The following is a 19761-nucleotide window of genomic DNA, read 5'->3' on the forward strand; positions in this document are numbered from 1 at the left end:
GATCCCCTTAAATGTCACCTAGTAAGTTAGAAGGCACTTTCAAAGGCAAGTCAGGAGGTTAAATTGTTTATGGTTTATTTTGTTTCAAAAAGTAGGAGTATAGGTAATATATTTTATGAGACACAAAAAATAAGTAAGTTGTGTGCCTCGAGTTGTAATATTCTCTGGTAGTATAGCCTCTGAAGGACATGTCATTCCTCAATGGTATCTGATAAGCGAGGTGTCATTCCACTAGGATGTGACAGGTTTCATGCTGAATGCTTTCAGAAAATTGTAGAAGCTCTAGAGGGTTTTGTGAAGTGGAGCAAATAGTCGAAGGGATAGAAGGTGAAACCTAGAGGGAAGGATGAAAGGCTTGAGGATTTTAAACCTGAAGGAAAAATCTGTTTGGTGCTGTTCACCAAGTATTTTTTGCACCCTTGGATGTTTGGTGTGGTTGCTGTGGTTAGTGAATGGGGGCGCAGGGGTGCTGACCGCTTTTGGTGGGGACCTTAGAGGCAGTGCACACTTGGCCCCACTGCCCCTCCCCCTCCCCCCGGGAAGCCTGGCGGACTGCCTGGGAGGACAGTGTCAGCCCCACAGTGTGCAGGGAACATAAAGTGAGAACCCTTTGTTTTCAGGCCCCAAACATAACTCAGCCTTTCTTGAGCACACAGAACCTTACCTGATTGTCCCTAAATGCCTGGGTGGGGTCACAAAGACAGATGTTCACCGGCTTTCTGAATGAAGGAAAGGAGCTCCCATGCTGGGTGTCTTCCAGTCTGGGTGATTGGGCAGGGATGGAGCACCCACGAGAAGTCGAATACACAGCCTCTTGGAGGCTGTCGGCGAGGGCATCTCCTGCCACTCTAGGGTTCCCTGAGTACAGACAGAGCATTTGTCTGGGGAGGCATTTAAACCCCCTGGTGGATCTTGCGGCTGTATAGGAAACTGAATGAGGTTTGTGAACGTGTGACCCAAAGGGATTTTCTCATGTGCTGGAATTTGTTTCACTCATGTTCACAGTGTTGTGGCTTTTGAACCAAAAGCACAATGTGAAGTATCATCACAAAGAAATAACTGACAACACAGTGCTCTCCTATATGATGAGGTTCTATTTTCTGTAAAGCAGATGGCACATCCTTGGTGTCAGCGTTCAGGGAGCCGATTGTAACTCTGGTGTTCGTGGGGCTGCTCCTTCTGGCTCTGACCTCTGGGAAATGGGGCTCTGTTCCAGAATCTGCCAGGGGATGAGTGTGTTTTCTTTTTACTCTCCTGTTCTTAATGATTTCCCTGCCACTTAAACTGATAGGAAGAGTGGATTTGTCTTGAAACACTGTTTAAAGTCTCACTTACCTTTTCAAAAAAATAGTGTTATGGTCTTTCTTCAGCTCAGCAAGGAAGCCATGGAAATATTTGTGGAAATGACTCATCCTTGGTTAAAAAATTTCAGCGTCATACTGATCTAGGTTCAGGTGTTCTAACTGGACCGTACCACAAGAAATAAATCCCGTTCAGTGACGGGAATTTGATGGCATGGTACAGTGAGACTTGAAACAAAAAACGACATCTTTGTGAATCTGGTGTGTGTGTGTAGACACTGATTTTTCTTCTCACTTCAATTTGACTTCCTCTTCCAATCTTTTGCCTCCGCTCAGCCCTTCCCCTTGGCTGTTAGTCGCTTAAGGGCAGGGTCCGTGACCTGAACATCTTTGCGTGCCTTCTGCCTGCGTGTGATGGACAGGTGATTGACGCTGGGTGGCTGATGCACAGTGTGGTCAGGGAGATGAGTGGATGTGATCACTTCTGGAAGAACAACGGGGTACATCACTTGGCATGTTTAAAGACATTTTATACAACATTGTAAATATAACGATGCCTGTAACAAAAGTGATCTGATGCTTTATGAGAACACTTGGCCTTACCTACAGGATCAGAATCCTTGATTCTGGAGCTAGAGGCTTGTTCCTAAAGGTCAGGGTGGAGAAGGAAACTGTCCCTTGATCTTAGTGGGGATAATAGCATCTGTGAAAACAAATGGTTGTTGACAGAGCAACAGAAATAAGACAAATCCAAATGTAAACCGTACTATCAGTTTTATTTGAAGCAAATATCAAGAAGTTTAAAATCATAAAAATGACAAAAATTGGTGGATGACTGACTGGTGTTTGTGGTATTGGAAGGCAAGATGTTCCACAGTTGCCAAAGCTCGTTCTGTATGCTTCCGAGTGTGTGGAACAGGTTGCTTCAGAGATTCATTGGCAAGTCAGCTGTTTAGAATTCAGGATGCATTGTCCCATCTGAAATGTTATTAAGGAAGCTTAGGATTCTGCAAAATCCATTCAACCTGTGGCAGAACTAAGCATTGCAGTGCTAGTCTTAGAAGACACTGTCAGAACACGAAGTGACCAGATAGGCATAGAATGTGAATTTTCTTGTCAGCGTGTCAGTGCCCAAAGATGACAGGTTGCAAAGGAGGAGGATGGATAGAGGCTGGTCTCTTGGAGTCCTTGGAGTGCATTCAGGAGCTTTGGGGGCTGAAGGCACATAGACAGGGCTCTTTGACCTTACTGCAGGTACAGACGAGCTCCTGCACACAGCTTTGGTTAGGATTGCGTTTTAAATCACATGTAGACAAGAAAAAAGATTTTAGTAGCATTCCTAAAGGTATGTGGCAAAGAGGTTTTTATTGGAGTCCGATAACTCAAAGGCGTGTAACAGATGGGGAGAAGGGATTATTATTTTTGTCAGGTACTTGTAAGATGTTTTTGCCCTCCCTGGGTGAGGAGGATGTCAGCCCATGGTGCATACCAGCAGCAGTGCTTGCCAGGGGCCTGGAGGAGGTGTAACAGCCAGACCAGTGCAGGTGGGGAGCTGTAGTCCAGTGTGCACATGTTGCTATTAATGACCCAAGAGGAGTAGGTTTTGATTATTTTTTAAAAGTGAAATAAATGTCCCTTTGTTGATGCTGTGTTATGCTGATTTTTGTACTTTTTTGGTATCTACTTTTTCTCTCTAATTACGTTTTTAGGCTTTGCAAAATTTTTTTTAATGTTTACTTAGAGAGAAAGAGCATGCTTGCATGAACAGGGGAGAGGCAGAGAGAGGAATAGATAGAATCCCAAGCAGGCCTCACACTCAGTGCAGAACCTGACTTGGAGGCTTGATCTCATGACCACGAGATCACGACCTGGGCTATTACCAAGAGTTGGACACTTAATTGACTGAGCCACCCAGTGCCCCTAGACTTTGCAAAACTTTGGAAGCAAATGTTTCTTTGATTGTAAAGATCTGAAAATTATCTTCAAATTCTACTCAAAGGTTTCCCCCAAATCAGTTTTTTTGTAAATTATTACTCTGGACTAGCATTTTGTAAGATTCGTCTGGTCTAATCTCACTTTCCATGAATTTTTAAACTAATGTGTAAATACTGACTTGACTGCTAACTTGGTTTTTTTCTAATTACCCTTTAATTTTGAGATCACTGTAGAGTCATATGCAGTTGTAAGAATGCAGAGTTCTGTGTACCCTTTACTCAGTTTACCCCAGTGGTAACATTCCAGAACTACAGTGCAGAGTTACAGTCACAATGTTGACAGTGATACAGTCAAGATGCAGAACATCGCCATCACCACAAGGATCCCTGGGTTGCCATTTTATAGCCACACCTCCCTCCCTCTCCCTGTCTCCCATCCCTGGCCCCCACCCCCCTTGAAAACCACTAATCTATTCTCCATAATTTAAGAATGTTATGTACAGTATGTGACCTTTTAGTTTTAGCTTTTTTTTATTCAACATAATTTTCTGGAGATTCATCCAACTTTAGTTGGGTGTATCAATACTTTGTTCCTTTTTATTGATGAGTTATATTCCATGGTATGGATGCACCACTGTTTGTTATCCATATACCTGTTGAAGGACATCTGGGTTTTTTTTCCATTTTGGGGCTTTACAAATGAAGTTTCTATAAACATTTGTATATAGGTTTTTGTGTGGATATAAATCTTCATTTCTCTGGGATAAAAGTCCACAAATGCGATTGCTAGGTCACATGGTAGTTAAATGCCTAGGTTTTTTGTTTTTCTTTCTCTCTCTCTCTCTCTCTCTTTTTTTTTTTTTTTTTTTTTTGTTTTTTTTGGTTTTAGGGGTAGGGAGGGGCAAAGGGAGAGAGAGAGTATTAAGCAGGCTCCATGCCCAGTGTGGAGTCTGACTTGGGGCTTGATCCCACAACCGTGAAATCGTGACCTGAGCCGAAATCAAGAGTTGGATGCTCAACCAACTGAGTCACCCAAGCACCGTGCTTAGTTTCTAAAGAAACTGCCAAACTGTTTTCTAGAGTTCCTATGCCATTTTACATTCCCACCAGCCATGTAAATTAGTCAGTGTCTCTACGGCCTCATTATCATTTGGAGTTTTCACTGTTTTTTATTTTAGCCATTTTGATAGGTCTGTAGTGGTATCTCATTGTGGTTTTCATTTGTATTTGCCTGCTGGCTAATGACCTTGAGTAGCTCTTCATGTGTTTATTTGCCATTTGTAGATCCTCTTCAGTAATATGCCAGTTCATGTCTTACCCATTTTCTAATTGGATTTTTTTTTTGTCTGCAGAGTTTTGAGAATTCTTTACATATTCCAGATACTAGTCCATCGTCAGATATTTGATCTGCAAATATCTGCCCCCAGTATGTAGCTTGTCTTTCCATCCCCTTCATAGGGGTTTTGCAGAGCAAAAGTTTTTTCGGTGAGAGTCAGTTTATCAGGTTTTCCAAAGATTTTCTCCTATGTTTTCTTCAAAGTTTTATTACATTTAATTGCTGATCCATTTTGCATTCATTCTCGAGTAAAGTGTGAGGTTCAGGGAAAGGTTCATTTTTTTGGTCTATAGATGTCCAGTTGCCGGAGCATCGTTTGTTGAAAGGCCTCTCCTCCACCGAACTGATTTTGTACCTGTGTCCAATGTCAGTTGGCATATTTGTGGGGGCCTCTTTGTGGGGCCTCTGTTCTGTCTCGCTGATGTGTGTGTCTGTTCCTCCATAAGAATATGCTTTAACCTCTTTGTCTCCTAGCATACAGTGCGAAACAGGAATTTCTGTTGCTGACAGCCGTGCCAGATGTGGGGAAGTTACCTGGAGAGAAGCACTTTCCTGAGGAACTGAAGGTGGGCACAGCAAGGCAGAGGGCAATGAGGAGCAGAGCTGCTTCTCTCCAGTTTCACTGTGGTGTCTTCTTTCCACCCGCTGTGGCCCCATTGGGTCCCCCTGTCGCATGGGAACCAGCCTCCCCTCTGTGCTCATGTCAGCTGGTTTCCTCTAACCATCACTTTCTGCTTCATAGTTGTGACTTCTGTTTCTTCTGCACCTTTCTGCTCATCTTTTTTAGCTTCTCTTTGGAGGTGGCATGGTCACATCTATTTTTATGTTCCTCACAGTGCTTTGTACATCATGGATCCTCTGTAAATGTTGATTGTGTTGAATTCCTGACCAGCTGGGAAGGAGCCTTGGCAGGGGAATGGAGGATGTTGGGCAAGATCAGGAGAAAACCAAGACAATGGGAAAAGGTCTCTGACCCAGAATCCTGGAACTTTAAAGTTAGGAGGGGGTATTGGACCAAGGAGCAGCTAATCTCCCCTCCAAGCACTATGGATAAGAGAACCGAGTTTAGGGAAAAGGCTAATCATCCCGAATCATCTGGGCATTAGTGGCAGAGCCCAAGGCTGCCGACTTCTACTCAGCACTCTTCTTGCTTGACATTCTGTCTCCCAAGTCTTTCTCCTCAAGCTCCTTTTACACAAAACTTCCTAATCGTTCCCCAGCCAAGATGAGGAGCATACTCTTGAGATCCCCTCTTACTTCCTAACACCCATTCCGTGGTTTGGTTTGCAGTTATGCCAAAAGAAATGAAATGGGTAGACCGAGCTAGAAGACATTTATCCGCCCAGAATTTAACCATAGAGAAGGATACAGTTCCTGTCCTTGATTTGCACAAGAAGGACAACAGATTAGAACCTGACAAAGTCTAGAAAGTGTGCACCTGGTTAGAGTGAAGTACTTCTGGAGTTTACAGGTTGTAGGACACTGATTGATTCGTCCAGTCTGCAGAACTCCCTGAAGCAGACCTGGAATGTTGCTTTTAGGTTGAGGCATTTCCAGGGCAAGGGAAGAGAGTGGATGGACCACAGAGACAGGAAACCAGAGAAACCTGAAGGAAATAGGAGACTGGCCTTAATAGAAGGGGGTAAGGAAATAAATGTTTAGTTACTGACATCAGTAATGACACAGAGGTGGGGTAAGAGTTTCACAAGAGAAATGCAGTGCTCTGAGACCAGGGTGCTGGTAGGATGCTGTGACTTGAAAAAAACAAAAGTGACCATCCTGGGGGGTGGCACTCTTAGGGGACAGAGGAACACACTTCCTGCAAAGGCTGTTGGCCTGCAGGACTAATTGTGGTTGGAAATACTGCACCAGAACATGCCTTGCAGTTCACAGAAGACTTTACTGAGTTTTAATCTTACCCGTCCTCAAAAACAGCCCTCTGAGCCGTAAGTATTTTTATTCTCATTTTGCATTTGGAAAGTGTGAGGCTCAAGGAACAGAGCCAGTGTATCAGGGACAGCAGGTAGTGGGCGGGGACTTACAGCTACATGTCCCCTGTCCCCTGCACTTTCTCGCATCAAGGGGTGTGAGGGAGTGGGGAACAGTGGTCAGACTCAGTGCTCTGAGACCAAGAGTTATTATGTTAAACTCAGCAATGTCTTCCCAAAAGAAAGGTGACTTCTAAAGGTGATCAGGTTGTATAGCTCACCTTTAAAAGTTTATTTTGCACAGTTGTCGAGTGAATATTTTGTACACCTGAAACTAATACAATGTTGTATGTTGGTTATAGTTCCAATTTTTAAAAACTGCAAAAGAACGTTTATTTTGTGCTAAATATAGCTGAATATTTGAATGGAAAATAATGTCAGTCATTAAAATTGGTTTAGTATAGTTGCAAAGGAAGAAAACAGAAAACCATGCCAGTCCATAAGCACCATTGAATGAGCAGTTTTCTTCCTTTATATTTAATGCTTAAGCTTGAAGAAAAGCAAATTTGAAAAGGAGGAAGATTTTCTGCAGTTTCTTGAGAACTTGTTTGGAGGTGCTGCCCTGCGATGCATTGGTATTGAGTGTCATCCGTGATCCAGGTTAGATCTGAGGTTTAAAGCAATTGGAATAGAGTGAGGAGAGGAGACAGAGACTGTGTCAATAAGTAAGCAAGAGTTGGGGTCAGGGAGGGAATGAGGTTAAATTAGACTCCATTTATGAAAGCACGAAGGCAAAGGCCAGGGTGGTGGGCTCGTGCCCGTGCTCCCTAGGGAGAAAGACAGGTCCCTGGGAAGGATCAGAGCTGGGTAAGTCTGCAGGTGCCCGCTCTCACTTCTAGAATGTCTTGACCTCAAGAAGTAGCCATTAGGAATTCCCAAGACACTCTTCCCTTCACCAGGGAAACTCAGGAAATTCAGTCAAACCTGTGAGAAGGGATGTCAGGGAGTTTGGTTATGGCAGATCCATGAGGGAAAGCAGAGAACTGGTGTGGTGGGGTGGAATCCTCTGTTACAGTCTTTCCAGTGTGTTCTCATGTGTTTTGGAAGGCTATATCTCTCTCCCCCATTTTACACCTGACTTAGTCCCAGGGGAGGACTCGTTGTTACAGCAGCCTCATAAATGATTGCTTTGGAAACCTAGTTCATTTTAACAGATAAAAGGCCATTTTGGTCCATTCAATAAAGTTAATTTAGGGGACCATCTGATTTGAATTCTTGGAAGAAGTTCTGTGTAACTTAAAAGGAATGAATAGACAACAAACAGCAACAGAAACATTTCAAAATGCTGAGGAAAAGAGCCACAGTGGAGGTGGCCAAAGGAGTGGGGTTGGCAGAAACAGACTCTTTATTCAGAACTGCCTTTCAGAATGCTTCTTGGGAAGTCAGGAGATCTCTGTGGGCAGACATTCTACCGTGATGTGAACAGGGAGGGGGTAATAAGTCACTGAGGACAGGGTGTCACTGAACTGCTGGCATATTCCCTCTGCCTGCTCTGTCTTCCTCATCTCCTACCCCCCAACACACACTCAGGGCGTGTACACCCTCATGTACATGGACAGTGCCATATATTCTTACTCAGCTGAGGCTTTCCCCGTGTCTCCACAGAACACTGAAACCAGCCAAACACAGAGTAAAGACTTGATAAATACTTGTCAAACAGTTGACTCTCCTGAGTGACGGAGCAGTAGAATTTTGAATCGAGTGTTAACAAAAGCCATTTTCTGTTATAGATATTCTGTTAGGTTCTAAAGCGGTCCCCAAAAGTGTATGTCATAATTTGGAACTTGAGCTTTTTCATCTTTTTTGTTTTTTTAAGTCCACTTGCTCTTAAGAAGGAAAGTCAAATGAACCCATTTTGCATCTGCTTTCCTTGCCAACCATACTGACTCATATCTGATTTATTGGGCAGTGGAAAGGCCCTGTGGCCAATTCAGGAAGTGTCTAGAAATAGTTGTTGTCATTCTGTAGAAAAGGGGAGGAAGGAAAGAAGAAAAGGGTTCATAGCTGGTAAGAAAGGGACAGGCCAGCCCTGGAAAGAAATTCAGGGGGATCTGGCAGAGTTGTGGCGTTTAGTTAGTGAAGATCATGCTGAAGAAAGACAAAAATGTGCTGTTTGCAGAGCTACCTTTGGATACATAAAGTAACCCAGATGTGGTAGAAACCCAACCACAGAGGACTTGGACCAGTTTTCTAGAACCTCTTAGAAGTCTTTATAGGTGCTTCCCCCACCAGGCAATAGTTTTAATTCATCTTTTTTATGAAGAAGTAAGTTATGTTCATTTTGTATTTTAAGGAAATAGCCAGCATTAAAAGGAAAAAGCATCAGCTACGGTCCATCACAATCCATGGCTCTCTTCAGTCACTACCAGAAGTTTTATTATATTTCCTTTTTAAAAAACATTCATTGAGGCATAACACCTGTATGGTGTAAAACTACATTTCCTGAATGACAAGCACATGGTTATGTGTCTTAACCTGCGTTGAAGGAGAGGGGGCGGGCTCTGCACCCTAGTGGTGTGAGTAGTGTGGGAAGTGTAGCCGCTGTGAGCAAATGATGGAGCACACGTCAGCACTAGTTTCTGCTCGAAGGAGTCCTCCCACCTGGTGGGAAGATCCATGTGAGCTGTGGGGCGAAGTCTGATCCCAAAACCCCTGCCCACCTCCTAACCTAGACCTCCTAACCTAAAATGACTTTCTCCCTCTGTTGTACATGGGCCTAATCCTTGCCCCCGTGTCCTGAGGAAAAAAAGACATTTTCTGAACAGGATTACAGATGGCTCCCTGCCTTCCAGGCAAATCAGCCGCGAGACCCTCGCTGACCTATCATGGCAAAATTTGTAACGTGCTGGAACATGACAGAAAAAATTTCCTACAGGCACCCAGGTATTAAAAATGGGTTGCCTGCAAAGTGTGGCAGTCAGGTGGGCCGCACGTGCACCTCCCTGCAGCCGTCAGTGCCAGCCTGAGGTGTCATAGGGACGGTTTTCACCCTCAAGTCGCACTCTGTGTGTGAAGGCTACAGAGGAACTGTCCTAGCTACACACAGACTGGGAATGATACTGTTTCTGAGAGGAGAAACTACTGAGAGACCTACTCCAGATAACTCGGAGGTGAGCAAAACAAACGCTTCTGAATCCAGACGGCATACGATAAAAAAAACAGCAGCCACAGCGTCCTGGTGCAGCTTGCACCCCAACCTCAGAGGCCCAGCCGGAGGCCGTGCCCGCAGCGGTTCCCGTGGTCATGGGCTGCCAGCGCGCCCACTTCCGCTTGCTCCCAGGCCCGCTTTCCCGGCAGCCGGGGGGATCTCTGGACCCATGCTCACGCGGATGTATTCACCGGGTGGGAGGACGTGCCCCGACACCTGCCCGCAGTGGCCACGCTTCGGGTACAGCTGACACCGCTACCGCGCAGAAGTCATCCCTTTTGTTTAAACCACGGTACAGGGAAGCTTAACCGCGTGCTTGTCACGGAGGAGGTGGAGTAATGGCTTTTGCATTTTTAAAACACACTGAATGAGTTAATTTAGTTAATAATTTAATCATGAATTTTAATTAAACTTTTACCAGTATACCAGAGGGTCTTCAAAACAGCCAGCACGTGTGTTGATGACTGGTCCTTAGGTACAGTTCACATACGTACACTCAGAATTGAGTGGAAGGAAGTGCTAGGGAGCAGGAAGGGGGCAGAAAATGGCCTTCACTAAGATCTCTGAATGCAAAGTACCCTGCGTGTCCAAGAAGCTATGGGCCACAATGCCTGCCATCAGCTAAGTGTCGGCGGCTCACCCACTGCTGCCTCCTAAGTCTGTCCAAGCTGAGGAGGAAGAAGCATCTTCATGTCTCTGCTGAGCTTTGGTCTGGCACATCCACGTAGCCTGAATCCCGTGAAAGTGAATGGTGTCTACAGAGCTCTGCTTTTCCTATGAGGTCAGGGGGCAGGGCCTCCCCAGTGGCTTCTATTTTCTATTAACAAGGCCCTTGTGCCTCTTTCGCCTCGTTACTTGCAGCCGACCGGGAAAGTGCTTTCAGATAGCCGGCTTGTTCAACCCCTGGTCTATATGGAGCGCCTGGAACTCATCAGAAATGTCTGCAGGGATGAAGCCCTGAAGAATCTCTCACACACTGCAGTATCCAAGTTTGTCCTGGACCGGATATTTGTCTGTGACAAGCACAAGATTCTTTTCTGCCAGACTCCTAAAGTGGGCAACACCCAGTGGAAGAAGGTGCTGATCGTGTTAAACGGTGCGTGCAGCGCCTGGTGGATGTGTGTGGTCAGTGGACAGCAGGGTTTGGCTGGGGAGGGGCACTGTGGCCTGGGCAGGGGAGACGGAGGAGGACTGCAGGAAGGAGCTAAGGGAAGGGACAGTTGTCCTGGAGGGGCTGGTAACCTTGTAGTCAGTTCTCTGTTGTTTTCCCTGTTGAAGTTGTACTTTAAAAGTTGGTGGTTTAAAAGTTTTAGATACTGAGGTTTTCAAAGGCCCCTGCCTACGGCCAGAATCTCCTCACTTTCCACAGCGGAATCCCTGTCTCAGGCAGGGACAACCTGCCTACCCCCAGGTTGACCCCTTTTCTTCTCTTCAGATACGTTGCCTTGCTTCTCAGCTGTTGCTAGTTCTGTCCTGGTAAGTCGAGGCTCCACACTCACTGCCCTCCCAGCTGTCCCTCTGTAGTGGGAGGGCCTGCACCCATGCCTGGGAGGGCTGCCCCCTTCACCCACAGATGAGGTGTTCTGTGCCGCTTGGGTAGAAAGCAAGCATCTCCATTTTACACTGAGCTTCCATAGTCAGAGGATTCAATTGACTTGCTTCAGGAAATCGGATCTTTATTTGGAAACAAATCAGATCATTGAAAAGTGACCTCATACATTACAGGTTTTGATTACTCACTACTCTCTTCAGATATCATGTTTGCTTAAACTCAAATTACCTTGAGTAGGTCCAAGATAAATATGGGCTCTGTTAAATTCAGCTTCAAAAGGAAATCATTCCAGGACCAGGAATCAGCCCTCAGAGCACTGTGGGAGGTGGCCCTGGGGTCTCTGTCCTCTAGCCCACATCTCCTGCTGTCCTCAGAGTTGTTGGTCATTTGGCCTTTTCATGGTTGTTTGGGGGAGAAAAGGGAGACACTTGCTTCATTTTATAGTGTTTGATTAATGTGCTTCTTGAGTCGACAGAATGTTTGATTTTTGACATCAAAGATTGAGGTTACAAATCAAATTTAAAACAATAATTACACAAACGTCTCACAAATCTGCCAGCACAGTGCAAAGCATCAGACTCTAAAGAAGTAAACACCAATTTACAAGGGCAGGATAAAAATGGGGGCAGGTTTGCCAGGCCATAAGATAGAGGATGGTTCCGGTGGCTGTCTTCAGTGGTCCCTGGAGACACCTGCATGGGGACAAGTACTTGGGCAGGTCCCGGCACACACCCTCAGAGCTTGGTTCTTTCATTGTCCCCTCAAGAGCAGATGTTCATCTTGCTCATTTTATGGTCATCCAAAGCACTTTGTGCAGAGTTCTGGACTGGCACTTACATATCTGGAGAAGGTATAAGTCAAACAGACAAGGCAGTGGCCACTGCCTAGATGGCCGGACAGATCCTTCCCTGCTGGACTCCAACACAAGAGGATTAACACAAATAAGGATGGAAGGTTTGCAGAGGCCTGGCTGGAACCTTCATGGATAATGACATTTTGTTTCCATTTGGCTAAATAGAGAAAAGAATGAAAAACCTACTCAGTCCACCAGGCTGAGGACCGAGTGTACCCAAGGTTCCTGCTCTGCCTTCTTAAACCCTCCTTGTCCTCCTTGTCCCTTGCTTCAGATATATCACACCGCTCCCACAACAGTGGCCAGGTTTTCCTAGCACCAGTCAGCTTTGCCACTTGCCAGTCTGGGACATGGTGAGGTTGCCTAGGAACCACTTTAGGCCTGGGGATGTGGGACTGGGAGAGCCAAGCCCATTGGGAGTAATGGGCTCCCCCCTGCCCCTGCCCCCGACAGGGCCTCAGGCACCAGTATGTTTCACAGTGCCACTCCTCTGGCTTTTCCCCCCAGTTTCAGAGTAGAATGAGTATTGCTTGTTTTAGGAATTCTGTATGCATACAGGGATCTTTTTTAAATGTCAGATTTAACCTAATTTAGGTGTGCTGCCAGAAGTAGGTATTGGCAGTGTCCCTCCCCTTATCCTCCCCACCCCCAACTCATCTATTGGCTTATGGATTACCAGAAGCTTTTCTTCACTCTCCTCTTGGCACAGCAGTTGGAATTCAAAGACGTAAACTGAGATTTAGGGGATGGACTTGTGGGGAACATGGGGCCCAAGTTAAGAAACCAAGCATCCTCCTTTACAGGTAGCACTGAGGTGGCCAACCTGTACTCCCTTGTTTCCTTACCAGGGGCCTTTCCTTCCATTGAGGAGATCCCTGAAAATGTGGTTCATGACCACGAGAAGAATGGCCTCCCTCGTCTCTCTTCCTTCAGTGATGCAGAAATTCAGAAGCGGTAGGAGAGGTTCCTAAGGGGAGGGGGATTTTTGTAAAATCCAAGGCCCAGTTCCCTCCTTACCATGTGTATCAAACTGCTCTGAGGATTACTGGGGGCTTTTGGTTTACTTGGGTGAGAGGCCACTGAGCATATGCTCAGGGTTCAGTGCATTTAAAGTCACAAACCTTTATGAGAATTTCACAATGTTTTCTCCCCTCTTACTTTCCTGCGGTCCATTAAAACAAAGGTTACACAATTTTCTTAGTAGAAATGAGTAGTTGTCTTTGTTCTGCTTCAGTCCTGTTAAATTTTATGGATTCCTTACTTTATAGAACCTTTATGTCACAGGAAAGGGATTTGCATTACAGGGGATTCCCACTTAGTTTTTCATTTTCTTCCAAAGGTATTACACCTGCTTCTGTCGTAGCTGCCCTAAGGAGAGGGGTGGGGGATGGACCTGACAGAGGCAGAGAGAGACAGACCTCACTGACCACAGCAAGGATGGAGACTGGGCATTTTAAAAATCACTTAGCTAGTAAATTGAAAATTTCTTTTTAGGGGCACCTGGGTGGCTCCGTCAGTTAAACGTCCAACTTCAGCTCAGGTCATGATCTCATGGTTCAGGAGTTCGAGCCTAGAGCCTACTTTGGATGCTGTGTCTCCCTCTCTCTCTCTTTCTCTCCCCCCCCCCCCCACTTGTGCTTGCTCTCTCTCTCAAAAGTAAATAAACATTAAAAAAATTTTTTTTTTTTTAATTTCTTTTCATTAGCCAAGAAATGACCCCATAAAACAAAGCTTAAAAGGAATCAGAATGCGTAAGCAGCAAATAAATGTCAGGGCACCAAATGAACTCTGACCTCCCTTACTTTTCAGCCACTTGATTTTCATTGCTTCTGGCATTGTTTGGTCTTCCCAGTTTGCACAAAACCTGTAGAATGCAGGTGTTAAATGCCAGATCAGAGAGCCTCCTGGGTAAGGGTGTCTTGCTATCCACCTAAGCACTGATCTCATGGGAGCTTTTGTGAGAAAAGAGTTCAAGTGTGCAGAGCACTGAGCGCAGTTTCCGGCATGGAGTAAGCACTGTAATTACATCAGTGGCCGATGTTGTCATTGTTCCATCAGCACCATTACAGGCCCATCATGCTGCCACCACTGCACCACCCCCGTCACTATTGGCAGCTCCCCTGGGCCGCCTTCCTGCCAGCTGGAGCCTGCAGCCGTGTTCCCCACTTCTCTTACCTGTCCCCTGCTCTGGCTGTCCTTCCCCTGGCAGTTGTGAATTGACTCTATACAGACAGACCCTAAAGTAACTTTCTCTGGCCTCCGCTATTCCTATCTCACTCAGGGTTCCTGGCCTTGTCAGTTCTCTGCCCAACAAGACTTTTAAATGTCCTTGAAGTTTTGGAATATTCAAATATCTATTCAGATAAATAGATGTCTTCACAGTGACCTTCTCAGGTGAGGAGTCCTGTGGCCTGGGACAGTTACGGTTTCTGAGCCCCCACTTCCTCACTGTAAGATGGGTCAGTAGCAAGATCTGCTTCCAAAGGTGGCTGAGTGGATTCAGAAATGCATGTCACTTGCTCCTCACAGGAGTGCGTTCTAGACATGGTGGCAGCGGCTGCAGCAGGGACCCTCCCCTTTCCCACCTCGCCCTGGTTACCATCAACAGCATTGGCCTAACTGCTTGTTTATCTTCATTTCCTTCCTTAGCTTGAAAACATACTTCAAGTTTTTTATCGTAAGAGATCCCTTCGAAAGGCTGATTTCTGCATTTAAGGATAAGTTTGTTCACAATCCCCGCTTTGAGCCTTGGTACAGGCATGAGATTGCCCCTGGCATCATTAGGAAATATAGGAGGAACCGGACAGAGACCAGGGGCATCCAGTTTGAAGATTTTGTACGTTACCTGGGTGATCCAAACCACAGATGGCTGGACCTTCAGTTTGGGGACCACATCATTCACTGGGTGACGTACGTTGAACTGTGTGCACCCTGTGAGATAAAGTACAGTGTGATCGGTCACCACGAGACCCTGGAGGATGATGCCCCATACATCTTAAAAGAAGCCGGCATAGACCACCTGGTATCTTACCCCACCATCCCTCCGGGCATTACCGTGTATAACAGAACCAAGGTGGAGCGCTACTTTCTGGGCATCAGCAAACGAGACATCCGGCGCCTGTATGCACGTTTTGAAGGGGACTTTAAGCTCTTTGGGTATCAGAAACCAGACTTTTTGCTAAACTAATGTGTAGAACTGTGAATTCACATCTTTGTTAGACCAGAGGCTAACCAGGTGGGAGATGTGGGCACAGAAATGACACGTCCTCCATTCCATTCCTACTGGAGACGTCGCAGTCCCCCATGGACCTGTGCATGCCTCGGCCGATGAAGCTGGACCCTGACCGTTATGACTTAGTTTGGACATAAGGTGCACTGAGGGCCCTGGCAGCTTCCCCCTCGGTCCTCTCCCCTGTCAATGCCATAAGGCCTTCGCTCTCCTCAGAAGGGGAAAGCCATTTATAGTCTGACAGTCTGGGAAGAAAAATTATAGGGTGTAGGAGTCATTTCCATTTCCTTCAGTTGTGGAAGAGGTAGATACACAGCTCCCTGAAGGATGGGGTCCCGCCTGTCACTGGAGGGTTGCAAGACTAGCACCCAGCACTTTTAGGAGAGAGGGAGAAGCTAATGGTCCGCAAAAGTCACATGGGGCTGATACAGGATCAAATCTGAGTAATAAAATTACACCTCTGGCTTTCATCCTAGTGCTGCTATAATCACAGGCAAACCATTTTTCCATGACTCTCTTGTTCCTGTGAAATTCAGAGGTGACCCAAAGGTACTTTTCAGCAGTTCATCTTTCCAAGATCTGTGCCTATGTACTTCTAGTCCATATTTCTGAACTGCCTGCCAAACACTTGTCTCAGCCCAAGAGATACAACTTTGGAAAGTGAGGGGACTATACATTCTTTCCATCTGAGAAAGGGAACATCTCTGGGGGCCTTATAGGGCACATAGCATGGGGGAAGGGAGAGCTGCTTAGGTTTTGGCACTCCAGCTGCTGTGGATTTGAGCATGTCCATCCTCTTTGTCCCATCCCGATGGACAACACCCATCTCTAGGGCCCCCCTCCGGGATCAGAGGCAAGTGTGGGAAACTTGCCAGCACTGCAGAATCAATGCAGTTTACACATTGCTGTTTCCTTTCATCTCTGCAAAATGCTCACCACTGGACCCATTTCTGATAATGCCATCATCCTGAACTGTAAGTTGGATACTCAAGTTCACCAGCAATAAAATCCTGGGCCAAGGCAGCCTCCAGTAACGCATCTTCCAGGCACGGAGGAGCAAGCCACAGCTACTATTTCAGATGTCAACTGACAATGAGGGCTCTTGAGATTCAGGATAGTTTCCCTGTGAAAAGTCCTAAGTGCCCGACTCTGCACAGTGCCCATGAACCCTGCTTTTCTTCCAGGCAGCCTCAACCTTCCCTCTCTCAAAATGGCTTCCTGAGTTTGTAAATGTGAAAGTAAAAGAAAATAAAAAATATGTGCCAAATCTAACATGTGCTGCAGTTCCAGGGGAGGTGCTCCATGGCCACACATGGTCCTTGAGACCTGGTGACAGTGATAGGCAGCTCAGGCCTGCTTAGATGGCTGCTAGGGACAGGACTGTGGAAGGGAAGCATGGCTAAAGTGTGACCATTGGCAACATTGATGACAGGCAGTGTGGTAGCCTTTCATCCTCAACTGAAACACAAAGGGTGTAACAGGAGTTATTTTTCTGTAAAGTTTTAGCAAAGTCTTGTTAAAGTCATTTGATACCTAATGAGCTGATTACCTCTTTTCTATTTGAAACGTTATAGTGTGAATAGTATGTGAATTTAAGGCCTTAAAGTTAGTCCTAATTTAAAAAGATAACGTTTTCTTTCTTAAAAGGCTGGACACCTGGGTGCCATCCCCCACTTCTGGCATTTAGATTTAGGTCATTTTTCTCTAGCATTTGGTTCATTTTCCTAACATATTTTGCCAAACAGGTGGAGACCATTACCACAGCATCTCCTGGGCATTTCACAGTATGTCCAAAACCTGCATTCCCACAACCATCCCTACCCTCCGGGGCTACTGACCCTGCAGGCCTCACTCTCCCGCCCCACTGAGGCCATCTGACTTCCTCTCACCTCCAGAGCCCACTGCCTCCCCTTCCAGGCCTAGAGCAGGTGCCCATGCCCCTGTCTCCTGAAGCAGTTTTTCCCTACACTGCTGCTCAGAGAGGGCTTTACAGAAGCATCCTGGGGCAAACCTGGTTGCGTCTTTCCCGGCAGCGCCCAGCTCTTGCTCGGGACCTCCTTCCTCAGAAATCCCAATCAGCCAGGTCCTCTTCCGCCAGTCACTACTGCCGCGGGCGGGGCGGGGTCAGTTGCCCATGTGGGGCAGGGCTGGGCAGGCCTGGATGCTTGTAGGGTGGGGCCATGGGCGGGGCCAGGCCGGAGGGGTGCCACCACCGCCCTGGGGGGGGGGGGGCAGAAGCCAGCCCCTGGGAAACGTCTAGGTGAGAACACAGCAGTAACATTAAGCCTGGAGTTAAACAAGAAGCCACTGTGCCTCCCAGAAGTGGTCTTAAAACAGGGAGGGCAATTCCTAAATTTAAAAATTTAATCATAGTAGGTTGACTTAATAGGCTTTTATCTTCAATTACTTTCTCTTAGTGGATTTCTCTCCTCACACTTTGTAGTTTTATTGGTCTTAGCCCTGAAAACCATTATAGTGATGTGTCTAGAGTCGAGATGAAATTTGATTTTCATGGTGGCTAACTGCACAGAAATCTGGCAGATTACCACATGCAACTCAGAGGTTCCTCAGAGGAAGAGCCTCAGACCAGGGAGGGGTCCCAGCAGGTTCCCGGGGATGTTGGTCTCCCATCCCCCACATTTGACACCTCACCCTAACCACACCCTGCTTCCCCCCTCTAAACCCCAGCAAGGCCTGTTCAGCCGGAATCTTCAGAAGCAGGACACAGCAGAAACCTGGATTAGAACAGGGGAATAACAAAGATGGCAGCCGCGTGAGAGGAAGCAAGCCTTGCCACCTATTGGATGAAGTTTAAGTTGTTCAAGGTATATTTTCCAAGCCCTGCACCAGGATTATGGGGTTCCAGAACTGAACCTGGTATAGTAGGCTCTCAAAAGAGCAGAGGTGTGGGAAGTTCTGGAACAGGGCTGCACAGGCCCCCCAGGTAAGTGGGGACAGTCTGGTGGAAGTGGCAGGTACATGGGGAGGATCAGGGAAGGTATAGAGAGCAGGAATTATATCTTTGTTTCCTTGCCCCCAAGACAATCTCCCTGTCAGAAGTTATCCTAAAGCCATTTTAAACAAGGCTTGGATGACAATATCACATCCATAATCTTTATTTTCCTCAAGGCTGAGTCCCTTTGTTTACCTGACAAATCTTAATGGTCCTTTGCTTCAGGTCTTTGACAGTCTTATTTCTTATTGTCTCGAATCTGTAAACACTCAATTTTTGTGACAGAACAGTCTCTGTTTTCTCTATGTCATCCATATCACAGGTGCCAGTTTTACTCATTACTGCACCACAGCATGACCCTAGTCTCAATCCTTCCAGTCTTTTTTTTTTTTTGCCACGCAGTCCCTAAACTATTCTCATGTATTTTAGGTTTATGTAACTGTAGCCTCAATATCAAGGTATCAATTTCTTTATTATATAGGATAACATTAGCTGTTATAACAAATACCAAGATTTCAGTGACGTAAGACAATAAAATGATTTTTCTTGCACACATAACAACCCAACAAGTCTGTTCCCTGTAGGCAGAGATTTTTCCATCTTATGGTTCCTTCATTTCCAGGGTCTTGTCCTCTGCTTCTAGGAGAAGGATAAAAAAACATGGAGGAGCACTGGGGACATTATTATGGACCAGTTGTGGAATTGGGACACGTCCCCCCCTACTTCATTGTTTTGGCACAGGGCAATTTCAGGGGAGCTAGGAAATGTTATTCCTGGCTTAATAGATATTTCCTAGTGACAGCTCCACAAATTTGTGGTGGATGTTGGCAAATTGGTATTAATAACCCCTATGTAACTATAGTGCTTTACCATTTATAAAGCATTTTAATGTAAATAATGACACAAAGTAGGCCTAAAAGGTTTGTTGTCTCCATGTCATACAGGGAGAAATGGCCTCAGAGAAGCTAACCTGTGCAAGATCATAAAACTAGACTTCTGGGCAGATCCAATGTGTAAAGAGCTTGGAAGTTATCACTCCTGTCCTTACAACAAAACAAACAAAACAAAAAAATTAGAAAAAAAAAAACCAAACCCTGAAAAGTAATGCCTTTTCTTGTACTCATCAGAGAATTGAGATTGCAAGACAAACTGTGTGCTGAAATCTGGAGACAAGGGTGAATACAGAGATTCCCAGCTAAGATCTGCTTACCTAGAGTGGAAGCTGCTGAAGCCATAAACTGGTGGGATCACTCAGATGGTAATTTTGACAAATATTGGGTGCTGAGTGTAGGCTGGCTTGAGAATAAGAAACTCCTGGAGGCTGCATGCACAGGGGTTTTTCTAGATTTTCAAGGGTTTTACCTCCAGGAACCCCACCAGTTTCTTATGGTGAAGAGTCAAGAAACATCTCCTGCTGGTTCTGGCAGGGGGAAGAGAAAGGTGATCATTTTGAGCTATGCCCAGACA

General features: G+C 45.9%; 1 protein-coding gene across 2 annotated transcripts in view; it reads left to right on the plus strand.

Moving 5' to 3' along the window:
- CHST10 (carbohydrate sulfotransferase 10) overlaps window positions 1-16613 on the plus strand; it is a 30035-nt gene extending 13422 nt beyond the window's left edge. For both annotated transcript variants that reach the window (XM_047068969.1, XM_047068968.1), the window contains 4 exons: window positions 5046-5137; window positions 10569-10803; window positions 12961-13066; window positions 14762-16613. In XM_047068969.1, the coding sequence (XP_046924925.1) occupies window positions 5046-5137; window positions 10569-10803; window positions 12961-13066; window positions 14762-15299 (971 nt within the window). In that variant the 3' untranslated portion in view covers window positions 15300-16613. The remainder of the gene's footprint in view (window positions 1-5045; window positions 5138-10568; window positions 10804-12960; window positions 13067-14761) is intronic.
- The last annotated feature ends 3148 nt before the right edge of the window (window positions 16614-19761 follow it).

The sequence above is a fragment of the Lynx rufus genome, unplaced genomic scaffold (genome assembly GCF_022079265.1).
Source record: "Lynx rufus isolate CCGP_SWC_20201006 ecotype Redwood Valley unplaced genomic scaffold, mLynRuf1.p SCAF_8, whole genome shotgun sequence".
Lineage (NCBI taxonomy): Eukaryota > Metazoa > Chordata > Mammalia > Carnivora > Felidae > Lynx > Lynx rufus.